This window comes from Chelonus insularis, unplaced genomic scaffold (assembly GCF_013357705.1).
Source record: "Chelonus insularis isolate UGA/USDA-ARS -01 unplaced genomic scaffold, ASM1335770v1 contig_131_pilon, whole genome shotgun sequence".
Classification (NCBI taxonomy): domain Eukaryota; kingdom Metazoa; phylum Arthropoda; class Insecta; order Hymenoptera; family Braconidae; genus Chelonus; species Chelonus insularis.
In genome coordinates this window covers 2,372,740-2,393,020 of record NW_023276372.1, presented here as the reverse complement: position 1 = coordinate 2,393,020, position 20,281 = coordinate 2,372,740, and the positions used below count along the sequence as shown (strand labels likewise).

Here is a 20,281-nt window from a genome sequence, read left to right as displayed (position 1 = left end):
TGCATACAAGTAGTTACATGTACACTCTATATACAATACAACATGCGTTTTAAGTCGACAGAGATTCTTCCCGTAAGCGCAAGTTCACTGAACTCCATGACGTCGTGATACCGCCATTGCTGGGAATTTATTATCTCCTCGTGTCGAATGACGCTTCGTCTTTTTGTGTATTGCCCTCCCGTCACGATGCGCTCTACTAGCGAGTAGTTCTTCTAATTTCATTCGCCAACTTCACACTACGTCAGTTATGCTCCAAGATCATTTGTCATGGGAACAATACCCAGGTAGGTTTTCACCATATCATCCAGCATCAACCACCACTCATCATATCAACACCACACACATTTCATTCATTGTTTCACTATTTTCATCAATTGACTATTCTAGTTCAAATTTCATTATCGAATGCATTATTTTCTATACGTTTTTCGGGTCAAGGATGATTCATTAACTCGAAAGACAGACTTGTGTGTGATGTAGTATTTGTCGTGAAATCATTTCCCTCTTATTTCTGAAACAGGTCTTTGTGTATTCTCGGGAATTCGTTAGAAAGTTGTGCACAGATGTGACGAACATGGTGAGACGCCACAAGTGAAGATGTTACCGGTTAGTTAGTTTTTGTCTTTTCTTTTTGTTTCAACTACTCCAGCCACTTCACCACGCAATGAGTTTTCCAACACTTTTAAGTGGATGTGTTCAGAATATATTAAAAACTTTCAGTGTTTACTGTAATTATTATCGTACACAAGACTGAAAAAATATTAATTAAGTTATTATCTTCAATATGATTTGTTTTTTAATACAAATAAAAAAATTTTTTTTTTTTTAATAATCTGTTATTTTGTTGATTTATTCAGAAATCAGCTTGTCAATCAAGATAAAAGAAAATACTGTGACCCACAAACAATCTTTCATTTTTCTCTAGTCATTGAAATTTGAAATATCAATGAAAATGAACCAAGTGTTACTGATACTCGCGAGATACATTGTAATTATCTGTTAATGAATAATATATATAATCAGCAAAGGCCATTGTTAATCATCGACATTAGATTATATATTATTACATCAGTCGAAATTACAACTGTCTTAAATTATCATCAATATTATTTTACAGTCAAATATTTTTGGTGAAATTCATTTGAATGTTGTAAAAAAAAAAAAAAACACATTGACAATGACAAAAATAATCGATTGCAGAATAAAGAAGAGGTACATGGTATCTTGTATGATAAAATTCAAATGAGAAAGTCAGTGACATGAATTTTACCCTTAACTTTTTTATTTACAGAGTGGAAAGCTCAGCGCTGCAATTGGTGTGTCCATTGGATTCTCGTCCGGTGCAGCTGGTCTTCCGGGGACTGCAGGTGTTCAAAGAGAAGCGCGTTCTCCTTCGCGATGTTTCCGGGGTGGTCAAACCGGGTGAGCTCTTGGCAGTCATGGGACCCTCAGGTATTATTTCATCTCTGCAAGCCCCTATTTCATCCCAAGAGTCCATTCTTCTCAACTTCTTCACGAGTTTTTGTACCCAAAAAACTTAACGGAAATTGGTGAATTTAATGGTGGTGCATTCAAGTGCCTATGCATATAACTTATAATCCTTTGAGGGATCTACTTTTATTATAGTTTCTTTTGAAATAATTATTTTGACCAATTATCTGCAGGCTTTCTCTACTCCATGACCAACTCTGAGAGCTCTTAAGCTTCAAAAGACATAAATCATTGAATAATTACACGAACCTTTAAAAACAGCATACCCAATCACTGGCAATCAACTCATATTTCTATATGTCAAACACTCCAAACAGTTCCTCATAAAATTTATTTAACAACTTATGAACATGTATATACTGACTTAATTCTTATTCTCTATCCGAAGGATGTGGAAAGACGACACTTTTAAATTGTCTGTCTGGACGAGTTGGTCTAGACGGTGGAGAAATCTGGCTAAATCGGGAGAGATTGACAAAACGATGGCGTCGAAGAATTTGCTATGTGCAACAGCAAGATGTTTTCTTTCCTGATTTAACCCTACGTCAAACATTAGAGGTAAGTATCTTTAATATAATCTTCCTTATTTATTTACTACATCTTTTTTTATATTAATTATTATTGATTGGCAAAAAATATCTTTTCGATATTAGACTTGATATAAAATAAATCAATTGACGGAAGATATCAATGAATAATTAAATATTTAAACATCTATTTCACTATTATTATTTAGAGGATATCAAGTCGATTTCTTTTAGAATTTATTTTAGTGTCATTGCCATTAGAAATTATGAAAGGATATGTCTATTAAACAAGCCGGATATTTTATCATATTTAAACGTCAGTTTTAAATATTTTATTATTAACTTAAAGCCATAAATTAATCTTGGAAAATCTATTAATATTTTTATATAAATAAATGACTATTATCTATTATTAAATATTTGTAATTATAAATTCAATAAATATGTTGTCCTTAAAAAAAATGAATAAATATCTATTCGCATATTTTTATGAGTAATAAAATCGTCTGGGATAGAAATGTAATGAATAGTATAAGATCAATAATGAATATTAGAGATTTTATGACGGTGGAATTATGGTAATGAAGTGTCCTCACAAAACTGTGTGCTGAAATTGGCGAGTCTAACGTGTTATCGGGTCACGATATCTTATGCCGAACGTGTGAAAGCATTAGAAACCAGGAAGTAGACAGACAGTGATATTCTTTAGAAACAGAGACTGGTGACCCAAAATTCCAAACGAAAAGTTTTGCGAAATAATTGAGTAATACAAACTACCATAACAAAAGAGAAACGAGAATGAGTGATTGAAGTTGGTAAGATTCAAAAGACGTTCATCTATTGGTGTAAGAGTAAGTGCGTGTGATCTATCGATCAATAGGTGTAATGAGTGAGCGCAGAAAATCAAATTGCGTGCGCTAAGTGATTCTGCGCAATTCATTGGCATCCTGTGGCATCGACCGTTACGCACGCCGCTCATTTATGAGAGGGGAGAGAGCGTGCGCATGTGACGTCATAACTCGGTCAGTGAACCGTGCGTCTTACGTGTTTCAAAAACGTTCGGCGCCGTCTATATACACTAGTACGTTGCCGCATAATGCCTCCACACCCGACACGCGGTTCAATCGAAGAGAAGAGAGGGCAAGTTCGGCCCGAATTACGAGGTCCCGAATATATGCACAAAGAGAGAGAGAGAGAAAGGAAAAGAAAAAAAACATACGACAGACCAAATGTATATGAGAGGGATATATACATGTATATATGTACGTGCTTTCTACCCGAGAAGCCTGAACGGAGGTCGGCAGAATAATTTGCAGGGTGAACCGTGGCAACGACTTCTTATGCGCCGAATAAAGCCCGGATAAAATATACGACCTCCGTACAAAATACATCCGCGTTCAGAGGAATACATGAAAGAAAAACACTAGATAATAAATATCACACATTTATTTCATCTGATCGATTGAATTATCAATGACACTTTGTGTCGTCGTGGCCAAAATCATGCGAATTATTTCATAGAACTCATTAATAAAAGAATAAGGTGCTCTAAGTATAATGTAAGGACATCATTGAAGGATTTTATGTTTCATTTACATCGGTAATCTTGTCATTGAACTCGTCAAAATAGGACAAAAAGTTTCTGTAATATATTCGACTTGAATAAAAATATTTACTTTTGCTGTTGAAATTTTTTTTAAGTGTTGAAATAAATATTAGCTCGTCAGTATTTTTTATCTAACTATCTTGTTCACCTTTATGTTAAAGAATTAAATTTTTTGAAAATGTTTTGTCTAAAATTTATATGATTGAAGTTCAATTTTAAATGTCATTGCGAAATATTGCAGTAAAGCTGTTTAATTTCATTGCTACGAAATCAATTGTAATTAATATTATTTTAAATTGAGTTTATTGTATTGTTGTATTTGATTAAAAAATATTTTCAATTATATAGATATCCTATTGATACGGTAGACAACCTTTGTCATTTATTTTGACACAGTTTTCAACAAGTTTAAACGTCAGAATTGATTTTACCGATTATACCTAGAATAGCTACATGACAGATATAACAATTGTATATAAAAAGTTTATTCGCAATGTCTCATTGATCCTAAATATCTAATTTATATTTGTTCTCATTTTTTCTGCAGTTCTAAGGACATTGATGAAACATATTTTTTCTTCTACATTACTAAATATTATTTTTTCGCAAAATTATAAACATAATAATTTTTTGCAAACCATCTCGTGTGAGCATAAGAGTCGTCCAGGATTGCGAAATAAACGGGCAAGATATTTCGAAAGAACCGGGAAAAGAATTTGAAAGGAATAGAGTATAAGAGTGGGAACCAAGTACTACAGAAGTGCCTGAATAGTCCCCTCAAATAATACACATCTGACACGTGTGAACATGTGTCTCGTCGAAGAAAGTCCAGTTTGCGTACGTGCAAACTGACACACAAACGATGGACACTTAGGTGTGGCAATGAGTTTTGCTATGGTTCATTTTATCCCTCGCAAAAAAAAGCAGAAAAAAAAAAGATACAACAAAGAAGGAGAGAGCGAAAAAAAATTAAAGTCCTCAATCGGTATTAGCGTGTAACGGGAAATTTTATAGCCGAATCTTAAGAATATTTGAAAAATTCATCCTCGATTTGTGTTTCAAGGATATCATTAAATAATTTCTCAAACTTTACGATCGCTAAAATATGATTTAAAGTAAGTTTTCGATAATAAAATTTGAAGAAAAAAAAAAGCCACAATTGCTGAAGATAAAATAGCCATTTATTCGTTTAGCGGTGAATGTAGTGATTGTATTTTTTCTACGAATCGTATCACGAACTCTAATAAATCGAAATTAGGGTTCGAGAAACCCCGTGACGAGGCACAAAGAAATACGAGGATGAATTAAACTCGGTCGGATTAGTTGGGGTTAAGTCGTTCGCCTGTTGGGCAGACTTACAAGGAGAATGAGTCTATATTGGTCAGACATGGGTTTTAAATAATCAATCTTCTACTCGGAAATGTAATTACATCACTGTAATTACGGAATATTTACTGTTGGATCTCGGATTATTCAATAGGCATTAAAGTCTCATCATAAACTTGAACAGCTTTTCCTAAAACTATTTAAAAAAACATTAAAGCTTTAAATTTTTTCTCGAAAAAATGATTTATTTTTGTTCGCCATTTTTTTCAAGGATAATTCAAGCAATTTTTTGTAACGGTATTCATTCATATAAACTTATTTACAACCATTAAATTAAAATGAGTCATATTATTTTAAATAATATATAAATTAAATTTTTTATTCATCTCCTGAAATTTACAAATGTTGAGATTAAAAAAAATTCGTTTCAACTCATTATTTATTTCAAAATTAAACAAAGCTTTACAAATGTAACACTCATTATTTAACTCAATTAAATAAATGGAATGTTTTTGGCAATCCTTATAAATAAAGCATTACAAACATTATCCAATTAAAGAAAAGAAAAAAAAAGATAAAATAAATGTGAAAGTTTAATGGCAGAGTTTTTTTTACGAATAAAAAGAATTCTAGTGCAAGGACGAAGCATATGTATGTGAGTATATGGGTGTGAGTTTGTCCCAATTTTTGTAATGGATGGTCAGACTGGGCCAAGTCTCTTCTGATACACACAAAGAAACGGGACATCACGTAAAAGACGTATAACGGCACCTTCCTTTTCGTCCGGCACATCAGCACGCCGGAAGAGAAAGAGAGATCATGACTGTACAAACGCCCAACGATTACTCGAACGAACGATGACCATCACGCGTAACTGTATCCTCTTGTCTCTCTTTTTACCGTAGCACACGCTAGTAACGAAAGGGCAAGTGAGTATCTTTCATTTTAAAACTACCCATTCGAACATTCTAAAACCGGTAACGATCGATGATGGTATTTTAAATTCTGACCGGGTCATCATTGCTGAAAAGAAAAAAAAAGTAGACAAAGAAATGAATGGGAAGAATAGCTCATTTTGATTTTTAATTCATTAGGGTAAATTGCGAAACTTGATGGCTTTTTTATATTGCTCTTATTTGAAAATCACTTTATATAGATTCTTTTTCTTTAGAAGAATAGATACAGTGATTAGTAATAAAAAATAAATTGCATCTTATTAGCCTTTTATTACTTTTTTTTTTATTTAATAATCGTTTCTATAGAATTATTTTTCCTTATTCAATTATCTTTACCATTCAGCCAATTTTTCATTTTTCAAGTTATAAATCATTTTTTCTATAACTGTAATTATGCATATTTTAGAAAACAATATGGTGATCATTTGAATATATGCAAATTTATTCTGTAAAGAAACTGTAATGAATGAAACTTGGTGCTATTTTAGTAGTTTTTATAAATTAAGTTAATGTCTCTTACTAAATTGAAAAAAAAATTATATATTATATTATTTATAATTTATTAAATTATAAAAACATAAGATTGATCTTCTAAAAATATAAATAATAAAATGCAAATTATTTACGTGAAAGAAAGGATATTTGTCATGAGTATTTATAAAACCTGTAAGTAGGTTATTTTAGACTAATTTGTTTGATAAACACATGATTGACGCTGAAAATATAACAAGGAAACGATATGTTTTAATTTTAGTACCAAGCACGGCTAAGGCTTCCGGATACACTTTCGCACGCGCAAAAGATGCAGTGCGTGGATCATATCATTGAGGTTCTTGACCTCGCCGGCTGTCAGGATACAAGTAAGTACCCAAACTCAGTAATAAACCAAACGTGCTTCGACATTTAGATGCTGTAACTTGGTTCTCTTCAACTGTATTCCCCCCCTTTTTGCTATCGCATCAGCTCACAAAAATGAGAACGCAGTAATGTAAAGTAAGCTGCAACTTAAAGAACTTCAGACCATCATTGCTTTAACTTCTTGACATTTATTATGATGACTGAAGTTTCGAAAAAAAATTCACTAATAATGTTGTATTTTATTTATTTTAGTTATTGGAGATTACACAAAACGAGGCCTCTCTGGTGGAGAGAAGAAGAGGACTAGTATAGCCTGTGAATTACTCACTAATCCTTCATTAATGTTGCTTGATGTAAGCATTGACTTGATAAATTTTCTTAAAAATAATCTATCAGACTTCTGACTGATTAAAACAATGAATTCTTAATGCTTTTATCCCTTGTAAACAGTCTCATTTTCTTAAACTTCTCTTAAATTTACTTCACTACAATTTACATTTCAAGAAGTTGAAGTGTAAAATTATACTGTTAAATCAACCATGAACGCTTTGCACGTATACCTGGGTTTATAAATTTATGGATCGAGGAGAATGTACATTATGTATATTTTTACATCATCCAATCACTCTTGATTTTAAAGTTAATTTCTACTATTCATTTATAAAAAAACATATGCATTAATTAATTAATTGATATGATCTAAACGATTCGTTATCATGACTATTTAAATCAGTTACTTACCATTTATTAAATGACTTGTAGGAACCAACGAGTGGGTTGGATTCGCATTCAGCACAAGCATTAATCTCTAGACTGAAGAAATATGCAGAACAGGAGGGTAAAAGTATCGTGGTTACCGTCCATCAACCAAGTTCACGGATGTTTCATAGTTTCAGCAAACTTTTGCTACTTAGTCGTGGCCAAGTAGCATACTATGGCTCGACTGCAAACATTGGAAGGTTTTTCGCAACCATCGGACTTACTTTACTTCCTCATTACAATCCAGCAGATTTTATCCGTAAGTACTTGGAATGTTTGTACGATTAAAACTTTTAAGTTTACAAATGTGTGTACAGGTTAAGCTTAAAAGCGTATCAAATTAATGGTTTATGTATTTACTAAAATAATTATTGGAGCTCATAAAAATGTAACTGTACTACCAACTTTGGCTCATTGCAGTGGAGCAAATAAAGGGGCCGGAAGAGGTGAGAGAACGTATTGTTGCAGCAGCAAGAGCTGCAAGACAGGGACCAGACTGCCCACCGGAACTTCGTCCTGAATATAATCCCAGTCAGCATCCGCTTTGTGATCATCTCATCCATTATCACGAGCATCACATTACCCACAACGGTACAGATCAATATTTAGAGCGTTTATTTATTAGTTTATAAATAGATGAATTGAACAACTGATGTAAACATTGAATTATAAATAGAGTAGATACTGGTTATTTTTAGTTGATAATCATAGTTGTGGTGCTAATAAAATTGATTTTCCATTAGTGAAAGAAGATGAGGGTCGTACACTTTGGCTGGACACTCAAAGTCATGCTAGTAGTAGTGCTAGTTCAGCAGACGATGATTACTCCTGGCAATGGCCCACAAGTTTTTGGTCGCAATTCAAAGTAAGTTATCGTGCATTACGTTATTCTGATATCACATATGTCGTCATTTCAACATTTAAATCATGCAAATTATCGCCATTATTTATCGTGAATATCATCAAACTATTTAAGAGCTTTTATTCAAATGTAATTGAAGTCAATTACATTGATTATTAATTTAAATGTATTACCATAGTTCAAGATAATTTCAATTTAATTTTAATTTTTAGGTATTATCCGAAAGAAACTTCCAAGAAGCTCGGCCACGAATGTTATCACGGCTCAATTGGCTTCAAACTATTGCTCTTGGTATCTTAGCAGGGCTTCTTTGGCTACGATTACCTAGGACTGAAGCTGCATTACATGATATTCAAGGCTGGATGTTCTTTAGCACAACATACTGGATGCTGTTTGCACATTTTGGTGCTCTCTCCAGTTGTAAGTTATCATTTATAAATGAATTCTTAATTTATTATTTGATAACAGATTTATCATCATTTTAATTAAATTTTTAATTAACTAAATTAGCTGAAATAATAATCGTAAATAAATTTTTCAGTTCCTCCTGAACGCGAGGTTATTAACAAGGAACGTCTGTCGGGGTCATATCGACTTTCAGCGTACTATTTGGCAAAAATGGTTGGCGAATTGCCATTGACCATAACTCTTCCGGCAGTTTATCATATAATCAGCTATCCAATGCTAGGATTCCACAGTCCAGCAGTTTTTATCACGCTACTTGCCTTTTTGTTACTCAACACAATTGTAGCGCAGGTACTTATCATTTGAATTATGCAAAAAATTTTCACATTTATCTCAAGCTTTTATTTTATTTTTTAAAAATGATTATTTTGGAATTACAGAGCGTAGGCTTCTTCGTCGGTGCATGCTGTCTTGATCTTCAGGTAAGCATCACAGCTTCAGCGCTTTACACTCTGGCTACACAACTATTAGGTGGCTACCTCGCAACCTCTGTGCCACCGTGGCTTGCATGGGCACGTTATACTAGTATGGTGCACTATGCCTACCAAAACATGCAGATACTAGAGTTTGGTGTCGGCGATCCCATCAGGTAAAGATAACTACTATTTACCTATTCAAATATATTTTTTTTTATCACGCAAACTCTTATATTATTAATCACAATTCTAAATATATATTTTTGTTTGACCTAGTCTAAATTTTGTTGATCACCTGCTAACTAAATCTTTCATAAATTAAGAACTTCAGACTAAAAAAACTTATTATTTATTAACAGAATAATGAATTTCGAAAGTTATCTCTCAGCTGTTTGGATTAATGATAGATAGTGTCCAAGAATTAATTATTGAAAGATCATTAAAAGTTATCTTTAAATTAAAATGAATAATTGAAAAACTAATATAAACTTTTTGATTTAATAGCTGTTCTCAACCAAGCAAATTCCCCGAGTGCAGAAATGGAACGACGATACCAGTATCTGCAATACTCGAGAGCCAGGGAGGTGTCAGAGGTTCTGGTCTACCTCTATGGGCAAACACAGCAGTACTGCTAGCATTTCTGGTGGTGTTCAGAAGTCTTGGTTACCTAGTTCTACGCTATTATCGAGTACCCAAGTAAATACGCAACAAATCGACCACATAGTATGCAATTTTTTACATCATTCTTTATAAATCTTTAGTTAATATTATTATTATTAATATTATTACTATTATAATTTTATCGAATGATCATTTTATATTATTACCAGTAAATGATAAATATTACTAGGCACACGGGTTGCACCACTTTCATTATGAAATTTATAAAAGTTATGAATAATTATAATAATATAGATGATAATTATTATAATTATTGCATATTATGGAACATGAAACTGGTAATTTTTTTACTCAGATGATACTCAAGTCTATTTTTCTGATATACGCACATATTTTTAATTACCTGGCCACATATTTTTGACAACCCGTGTACTTGATAGTATTCAGCAATACAAATTTAAATGCAAGACTAAGATGACTTGGCGAAGAAGACTATATAATGTATAGATATTTTATACAAACAATGGAGCAAATGAAAGAAAACGTGAAAATGAGATATAAAACATTGTGTAACTGATAACAAAATAGATATGAATGAATGTTGTATGTGTATGAAAAGAAAAGATACAAAAGAATTTTTTTTTCTTCTTTTCTTAACATTTTTCAACATAGATACGAAAAATAACACTGATTGTAACAAAAAGAACAAATAGCATAATCTACCAACATTAACAAGACACATGAAGCCAAGAGGAAAGGGAAAAACTGTGATCCCAAATTGCATGAAAAAGTCAATTAATTTATTCAAATTTGAATATCAATCATTTCTCTTTATTTTATTACATACAAGATCATGATTTATATTTATTTTATAGTTTATAGTGGCTGGCTGCGTAGAAAGCCATGGAATAGATTCTCTTATTTAGAAGCATTAAAAATTGTTAAACACAAATCAGTAAAATGTAAATGAATAATGTTATGATGAATTTAATTAGATAAATATTTGAGTAAATAAAACCATAATGTCTTCATACAGTTATTAGGTATTAGAAATATTCAAAAATGAATGGAGCTTTTTCATGCTTGTAAGAAAAACTCAGTTTTTGCATTGATGAAAATATAATTGACTGAAGAATTTTTATGAACAATGAACATTTTTATGGGAATCATAAAACATACTAATAATTAAGACGATTTTACACAAATAACTTTTAAGTATAATATTATTTTATATATCATTAATTACTTTTTAATTAATGCTGCTATTACTTTACTATTATTTTAAACATTATAATTATTACGATAGTAATTATAAATAATTAGTTAATGAATTCATTGATTATAATCAACAATATAGGTTTTTTTATTGTTTTATAATCGACCATTACGTCTTTGATAGAAAAAATAACGAAATTACTATGCTGCCAATAATTAAAGTAAAACAAAAAGTTGACATAAACTAAAAAAATTTGTACAGCGAGAAATATTGCAATTAAGTTAATAGTATAATGGATAATTTTCACTGTCATCATAATATTGACTATACAGTGGAGATCCAAATTTTATATAAATATCCAAGCGTGTTCCTTTATACATATTAAAATAAAAAAAACTAAAAGTAAAAAAAAAAAAAAAACATTAAGAAAAAAAATCGATACAAGTGAGACTGATGTGAGACACACGATAAAATGACTGGTAAAAAGCCAAGAGGAAAGAGATAGACTTGGTAATAACTTGATTACAAATCCCCGTTTTTATGTAGAGTAATTAATAATATGGTAATTAATGAAATAAACAAAGTAAATGACCATCGGGAAGAGTAACCGAGCGAAAACTCTATACCATGTATATAGAGAAATATTTACACGCATTTATCATGTCTAATGGACTAAATAGCGGGGAATAGCGCTTTATAATATATATAAATGCTATAAAAAAATATTCTATATGCATGTGTTTTATATACATCTATAAAACATTAACTAATACCACTGATATCGCTATATGCATTGTTATTTACTTCTTTCCTCTTCCGAGTCGCACAGTCAAAAGAAGCCAGTGTTTGTTATATTAAATTAATAATTAATATAATAGATAATTACTATTATAACGTTGTAATGTATTATGAAGGAAAGTGTTGAACACTCAGTCGCTTTAAATAAATAAATTCTGGCAGACTGATTGCGATTATGGTCCAGGAATTCGATTTTTTTATTATACATCTTCGAATTTTGCTGTTCCTATCGTGTTTTGGAACGCGCATTTATTTAGAAAAATGAAGTTATGGATAAAGAAATGGTATGGATGTATTTATTACTCGTCAATTAACGAGATAGTAAAGTTATACAAATTGCAAGATCCACCAAGTGTTCAATGAAATTGATTAATTGAGAAAAGAGGAAGGAAGAGGTTGCTACAGGTAGACGAAGTCTTTGTTTGAAAATATAATAAATAAATATATAGAAAAAAATAACAATGATGATAGATAAATAAATAATAAATGGATATCATAGATAAATTGGAAAGGTATTGCAAAAAAAAATTATTGAAAGATAAATTGATGAATTTAAACAAAGATTTAACTGTGTCAATGTCTAATAATTATTGTTAATTGGAAACTTCATTGGAATCATTTATAGTCGATTTTTTTCTCCTTCTAATGCAAAACCTAGTGTTTTAAAAGTATAAATATAAATTTATTTGAAAAAATTACATAAATATACTTTTCATTAAATGTTGAATAGGAAAGAATTAAAAGATTGAATATAAAGTAACGAAAAAATATCAGAAAATTGAGGGAAAAATATAAAAAATTATCTAGCTAATGATTTCATTTGGAAAAATATATATTAGATAAATTTTTCGACAGTCAAAAATTTTTCTTCTATTTACTTTAGAACGAGAATTAAACAAAATATGAATATTGAAACTATTTCTTAACATACATTGAAAATGATAAAAAACATTTAAGCATTTTATTCAACAAAAAAGGGTAGATAACTTAATGAAATATTGTACGAATGTTTGTTTAAAACTTTTATACGTGTATTGTACAGAATATTGCCTACAACAGTGGACCCATTTTTACGCTTTTACAGACTTTTACAACCGCTAATCGGTCTTTTGAAACAACATATACTAAAAGTTACAAAAAAAAATAATTTTTTTTATTTTTTCACATCTCATTCATTTCACTGTCATTAAACATACCATTGATGTAAAATGCATTGCATTATGTGCTCTCAAAATTCATATAAATCCATCATTAAATCACCCAATCACCAATGAGGAGCTATTTTCCCTCAGTTATATAAAAAGCAGTGCCTTTTTTATTAGAGAAAATCCATTGATCGTGCCAATCCAAATTAGAAGATTGGAAAGATAAGATAGTGAACAAGCAATAGATAAATGAATGCAAATGATAGTGAGATTGAAATTCAATTGGAGAAATGCAACCGTAGAAGAGTAATGAAAATCACGTGCAAGCTTATGCTGAGAGGATAGATTTAAAAGTAAAAAAATTCTTTATCATTATAAAACATCTTCATTCAAATATTTATTGCTTTTCCCTTTTTATTTTCCATTTTATAATAATTATTCCGTGGAAAAATATTTATCTTTAATCCCCTTATAAGGATGGAAATCGTTCAACTATGAAAATATTCCGTTTTTAGTTGAAAAATTTTTTCTTTTAAAAAAAAAAAATTTCTTTCAGTATAGAAAAAAAAATATCTGCCGTTGCATTCAGATATGTCAGTGGATAATAAAAAAAAAGTTCATATAAAAGTGCGGCTATGAAAATAAAATTTATATATAGACTGGACGGAAAACAGTTAGGAAAATGATTAATATACATACATATAGAATGACATAAAATATTTAAACAAATTATAAAGAAAAAAAATAGCTAAATTGCATATGACTTCGACATACTCAACCATTATTTATCACGTATACTGTATTTATATTAACATTATTAATATTCATGAACACCGAAGTTATCTAAGCTAGGAAAAATGAAAAGTGTTCTTGTTAGACTTTGACAATGATTACCGGGGTATGAAGGATGCCAAAAAGTGTTCCATATGAATGAGTGCCACCAAAACTACATTGGTAGGTGCTAAATGCATTAATATAGCGAAAATTAAATAAATAATTAAATAAATCAAGTAAAACTAGATAAATGCATAAATAAACAAAACACACACCGAAGAAGGGGAAAGTATTGCGAACAGAGTCAGTAAATGGATAAAATAAATAAAGTTTGGTAATTAAACTTATTTGTTTATAAGAATCTTTGCACCACCTACAGGCATAAAAACAACAATAGAACCATCATTGAGCCAATAAGCAGACTTTTGTATACAGATGGAATGAAAAATGAAATAAATAATCGTTTGTTGCGTTTTACAACTAAAATATTGAGTCACAAAACATATGATACGACTATAGACATGGAGATTTACACGATATTTTGTACATATAATCTTAATTAATAATTTATCGATGCAAATCAGATATGTCAACCTATCCCCTGTCTTTCCCTTTCTTCCTCTCCCTCCTTAATCAATGTATATACTTTACAATTAGCACTAACAATACGAATTAAAATGATTATCAATCATTAATTATTATTATGATTATAATTATAATTATGATTATTATTATATTTAGATCATATTGATTAACTGATAGTATTATTCTTATTGCCTGTAGTCGACATAGTATGCAGTGTTATCTATATTTAGAGAACGAAGCACATCATTGAACAATTTATTCTCATTTAAATTATATTGTTGAGTAATTACATTAAAATTATTATTATTATTATTATAATTATTATTATTATTATTAATTATTCACTATTATTATTAATTAAATACATTATCATAATATTTTATTTTATTTTATTTTATTTTGAACAACCATAATTATTCTTGTTTTTATAATTTCATTATGATCATAATTAGTTATTTTTTTTACTTGTACGCTGAGTTACATTAGATTTCGTTTAATCTTGGATTGTGTGTTACATGGAAAATCGTCAATTTCCATCATTACGATTTTAAATAAAAATATCGTGACTGTAAGACGTTTTTATGTACACTGTATGTTGTATGAATTTTATGGATATGATAATAATAATGTAATGTTTGACCATTAAAAAAAGCGCAGCTGTGTGATCCAGAGAGATTGATATACGTAGACAAAGTAAAAAAGTAGTTGCAAAGAAAAAAAAAATTTATTTAATACAAATTCGAAAAATAAATTAATTCTAAAGTGTATTAACATTAGTAAAAGATATTTGAAATCGTCGAATGTTAAATAATGAACTTGTGTTTTTAACTGAATAAATTAATTTAATAAAAAATAAAAAGATTTAAAGTGTAGCTTACAATTCATGTGTTCGAAGGAATGGTTGCTTTCGCAATAATTATTGCAATTGTTGAAATGAAAGAAATTAAAAAAGAATTTGTTATTGAAATCTGTTATAAATTTTAACTCTTCTTTGATAAATTTATAAAAAAAGTTGAATGAAGAATAGAAAACATAAGAACAGTGAAAAGGAATATATAACAGTAAAATTAATAGATAATTATGAAATAAAATAACAAAGTGGTTTTGAAGAAAAATGGTCGCTGGCTGTGCTGAGTAATTGTTAATTGCAATGTGATATATCGAAGTTACGATCTGGGTTGTATCGTTATTGATCGTTGCATAAAAAGGATTATTATAATAATAATAATAAATAACATCAGAGAAAGACTCGTCTATTCATGAAATGATAAATAATAAATAAATAAATAAGAAGTACGATTGAATGGCTGATGAAGAATTTGAGCAATTTCTCGCTGATTCTGTTACCGTTTTCGGATCAAAGGATATCATTGTATTTATAAATTATAAATTAATCTTTAATATGTCGTTTATAAATGTCCTTATATTATATATTGTATATATTAAATATTACTAGAGCCAAGTTATTTATATACGTTGTACATCGCTTTTTTAATCTGTCATTGTCATTTGTCTTTTTGAATTTTGACAATGAAATAATTCTTTTATTGATTATTATTATTGCTCGATTGAATTAATTATCTCTACATACATGACGCTATAATAAATCTGAAAGAGCATTCGTGTCTTCATTTATCATTATGTCATTACTACTCATTATTATTACTACTACTATTACTATTATTATTATATTGTTACTATTATTTCAATAATAAAAGAACTGGTAAGTTGAATTTTTTCTATTAATGCCAATTTTAAATAATGTAAAGAAAATACATTATCATAAATTACGTTGTAGCAGCTATTGGTTCACTATTTTTAAATAAATTATCACCTTCAATGAAGGAGGAATTGATGGGGGTTTTGTCAACTTCTTTTATTATTTTTATATTCTCTGCATCTGGAATATTTTGTTTATACTCTGAATTGTCTTGCTGGTCAACTTTAAAAATTATCTATAAATTTTAATAGACAAGTTTTTATTTAAAAATTTCTTAATATTAGCAAGTAATTATATAAATAAAATATTTTATTAAAAAAATAATTAATAACCGTATGCTTTTTTGAATATTTTTGTTCATTCTTTTTGCGTTCATCAATCGCATTATTGAGAGCAGCTTGTTCAATAGGACTAAGTATAACTAATCTCGGATCCATTGCAATCCAACTGCTATGAACAACTTGATCAGTTTTCCACCTCTTTGACGTATCAGGTTCAAGAAGATTGGTAATTAATTTTTTTACATTCTCACTGAGCTCATCAACTATTTTTCGTCGAAATTTCCAACGACGATTAGTTTGCAGCTCATATAAACGTGTCAAATTTGTATCATCAAAAGGCATAGCTTTGTTCAAAATAATATATAAAATCACACCGAGTGACCAGACATCAGCAATTTTAGGATTATAAGGAGTGCCTCGGAGTATTTCTGGTGCTGCGTATAATAAAGAACCGCAAAAAGTATCGCTCATCACTCTCTTTCCACGAATATCTGTTACATAACGAGCAAAACCAAAATCTGCAAGCTTTACATTGAAATTTGTTGTTAGTAATACATTTTCACATTTTATGTCACGATGAGCTATTTCCATTTCATGTAAATATTGTAAACCTGAAATAACAATTTTATTTGATACTTTCTCATGTTTTCACAATAATTTAATTTATTGATCATTTATTTCCATTCATAAAAAATATCTAAAAAATGTAAAAGGTATATAATTTTGCTGAAGGTATGTATATATACTAAAATATTATTTCTACTGACTTTAATATTGATTCATATCTATTAATATCAGTCAGTTACTAATTATTTATTATTTAAACTAGTTTATTCAATAAGAACAGTATACCGAGAGCAAGCTGTCTTAACCAAACTCGTGCTTGACTTTCACCAACAGGGCCATTTTTTAAAATATACTGTAAGAGATCACCATTCTCGGCAAATCTCATGAATATGAAATATTTTGTGCGCCTCTGAAATATACTATGCACTTGGACAACATGTGGATGATTGAGCTTCACCAGAATATCTAATTCACGTGGAAAGAATTTCCTTACAATATCTTTTGGTGCATTTGATGTATCAACTATTTTACAAGCTAGACTGATATTACTATCTGGATCATCATTAGGTTTATATTCAGCTAAAAAAACCTACAAGTGATGATACATGTAATTATCTGAATAATTTCAATATGTAAACAAATATAAATAATATGTAAAATTATTACTTTAGCAAAAGAACCTTCACCAAGTTTTTTCATTATTTTATAGCCTCGTGCTTGCAATATTGCTTGTTCTGATGGTGATTGGTCTAGCTCGGTTTGTGACATGAATATATAAATTTTCCAATCTTAAATTCTCCATTATCAATAGAACATACAGCTTGACAATAATTTCGATTATTTATTTAAAAATAATTTATTCAGTAAATCTTCAAAAATGAATCATAATCGTTTATGCACATAAAGTTTTGTAACGCTATTCTTTCTTTTATAATTGTCATTTTGGTAAACCATCAAATTTTATAACCCAATTCGTTTTTATTCATCAAGTCAAAAAAGTCAGATTAATATCGTTGTGATTTTGACGAATTTCACACTTATTAGACACTCATTTATTTTAATTATTATTTGAACTAGGAATTCCTGCCCTACTATATCTCTGATTCTTCATCTATCGATTATATGTTTGCTGTCATATTATTCTACAAGTTTTGATAATATTATTCCCTATTTAAATATTCCTCACAATTAATCAAATTAAAAATGACACCATCAAATCAAATTCCACTTCTTTTATCTTCTAAATGTATGAAAAACAAGAATGAATTTAAGTGATCAATTGCAATAATTAAATTAATATTGAAGGATATGATGAATTCAAATTTTCAATCATATTTTTATTTATTATAAGATATAAGAAATAAGCACCTTCTAATTAAATCAATTATTAATTGAATAAATTACAATGAATAACTACGTATTTTACGTTCATTTATTTTAATTATTATTTGAACTAGAGTGTTGTCTATATTATTTTCTCTAATGATTATTTGCCTGCTGTCATTTCCGTTCAATTTATAATTCAGAATATTTTTCGATTCTTGATAAGAATCATGACTCCTACTAATATTTATCCATTTTAAGCATACCTTCAGTTTCATCGGTAAAACAACTCTGACTTTTGCTATGAGTGGATTTATTTGCTACAATAAATTCATTCTTAAAGTAATGAATAAATGTATTCAATTAATATCTATTATAACTGTGATTTTTTCATTCATCAATATAGTGAACTCATTATATGCGAATACACCACCTGAAAAAACTCTTGAGAATTCTTCAATCATGAATACAGCTCTGGTAAGCATATTTAATCCATTGATTATAATAAATATTTAAATAAAAAATTATTTAACTTCTTTAAAGATCAACGTCTTAAAATCGTGCTCTGCAGAATTAAAAACAGTGATAATTGATGATGAATCTATTGAGACCATTGACTTTTTTTTAAAAAATCCAAATCCAATCAATGTTGTATCTCTAGACAATTCAATAATACATAGAAATCATAAACCACTGTATCAAATACATGCCTTTATAGCTTCTATCAATTCAACAGAGCAACTTAGAAGTATGTTAGTTGCATTCAAGAAATCCCAATGGTGGCATATAGGAATTCCATTGTTTATAGTAGATCGTTCAGAATTTTTTTGTAACCAAACAATAGATGCTTTTGACTTGGCATGGGATTGGAACTTAATTAATTCTTATTATTTTTGTATAAATGATCGAAGAAAGTTACAAGTTTATACATTCAATCCATATTCTGATCGAAAACTGAACAATTGGAATCTTATTTCGAAATCTGACAAATATGATCAAATGGCTGTATTTAATCGACCTTATGATGAAGGTAATGTATTTTATTTTTTTAACTATTAAAGTATAATTAATTTATGATTTTCTATTTAATAGAAAATATTTGTACTGGATTTTACTTTGATCGTACTGCAGTACTCGATGGTGCACCAATAAGAATCGCAGCTAAAATGCGTGTTTCGAAAAATCCTCAAGAAGATCAAAAGGCAAAGTTAACTAGATTATCTCGTTACTACTCTGACATTGGAAAAGCAATTAAATACGCAATAAATAATACATTTCATCTTACAACTGATTTAAAGACTTTGAAAGGTCGGGATTTTTATGATTTTTTAAGCAATGGATCCTTTGACATGGCCTTTATAGATAAATATAGCCCAAGATATCCTGACATCAGTATCACATATCCTATTTGGTATTATAAATATTATATTATAGCCCTCAAGAAAGATCCACTTACACCTTTGGAAAAAATCTGGAATTTTTATGGTATATCCATCCTTATGTTCACTTGTGCCATGATTGTTATAACATTTATTGTCTTATTTTTTGTGATGAAGAAAAAAGCATCATTTGCTGCTTTTGAAATTCTTCGACTTGTGACAAATACATCATTGTATACGAAAATGGATGGATTTCCATTAAGATTATTTTTTGCAACAATTTTAATATATTTTTTAATTATTCAAGCAACTTTTCAAGGACATTTATCACAATTTTTAACTAAATACGAGAGTTATGCAAGTATCATGAGTATTGAAGATCTTAAAGATCCCAAATATGAGTTCATTAGTGCACCACCTGATTTGGAATTTTGTATTTTAGATCCGGAATTAAAGAAAAAAATGTACTATTTTAAAAATAAAGACTGTATAACCGCGATAAGAAAAAATAAATCTCTCGCTTGTATAAGAACATACGGTTTTATAGATGATGATATACCTTATTTTCGTCATCTTTATAAAGTTGAACTGTTTGATACTGCAAAC

General features: G+C 29.3%; 2 protein-coding genes across 2 annotated transcripts in view; one reads left to right on the top strand and one right to left on the bottom strand.

The window, feature by feature from the left end:
* The window catches only part of E23 (Early gene at 23), a 65,793-nt gene extending 54,697 nt beyond the window's left edge, over positions 1 to 11,096 (top strand). The window contains exons 3-13 of the mRNA XM_035093653.1: positions 1,292 to 1,452; positions 1,880 to 2,049; positions 6,661 to 6,766; positions 7,017 to 7,117; positions 7,527 to 7,782; positions 7,944 to 8,114; positions 8,267 to 8,388; positions 8,598 to 8,805; positions 8,927 to 9,141; positions 9,231 to 9,439; positions 9,771 to 11,096. Coding sequence (XP_034949544.1) covers positions 1,292 to 1,452; positions 1,880 to 2,049; positions 6,661 to 6,766; positions 7,017 to 7,117; positions 7,527 to 7,782; positions 7,944 to 8,114; positions 8,267 to 8,388; positions 8,598 to 8,805; positions 8,927 to 9,141; positions 9,231 to 9,439; positions 9,771 to 9,966 — 1,915 coding nt within the window. The 3' untranslated portion in view covers positions 9,967 to 11,096. The remainder of the gene's footprint in view (positions 1 to 1,291; positions 1,453 to 1,879; positions 2,050 to 6,660; positions 6,767 to 7,016; positions 7,118 to 7,526; positions 7,783 to 7,943; positions 8,115 to 8,266; positions 8,389 to 8,597; positions 8,806 to 8,926; positions 9,142 to 9,230; positions 9,440 to 9,770) is intronic.
* Positions 11,097 to 16,138: 5,042 nt separating this feature from the next.
* Positions 16,139 to 17,944, bottom strand: LOC118073267 (testis-specific serine/threonine-protein kinase 1-like). The gene is made up of 4 exons (XM_035093663.1): positions 17,640 to 17,944; positions 17,259 to 17,562; positions 16,458 to 17,017; positions 16,139 to 16,360 (listed from the first exon to the last, which is right to left on the bottom strand). Exons 1-4 carry the CDS (start codon positions 17,739 to 17,741, stop codon positions 16,193 to 16,195), a joined length of 1,134 nt encoding a protein of 377 aa, XP_034949554.1. The 5' UTR covers positions 17,742 to 17,944; the 3' UTR covers positions 16,139 to 16,192.
* Positions 17,945 to 20,281: the final 2,337 nt, after the last annotated feature.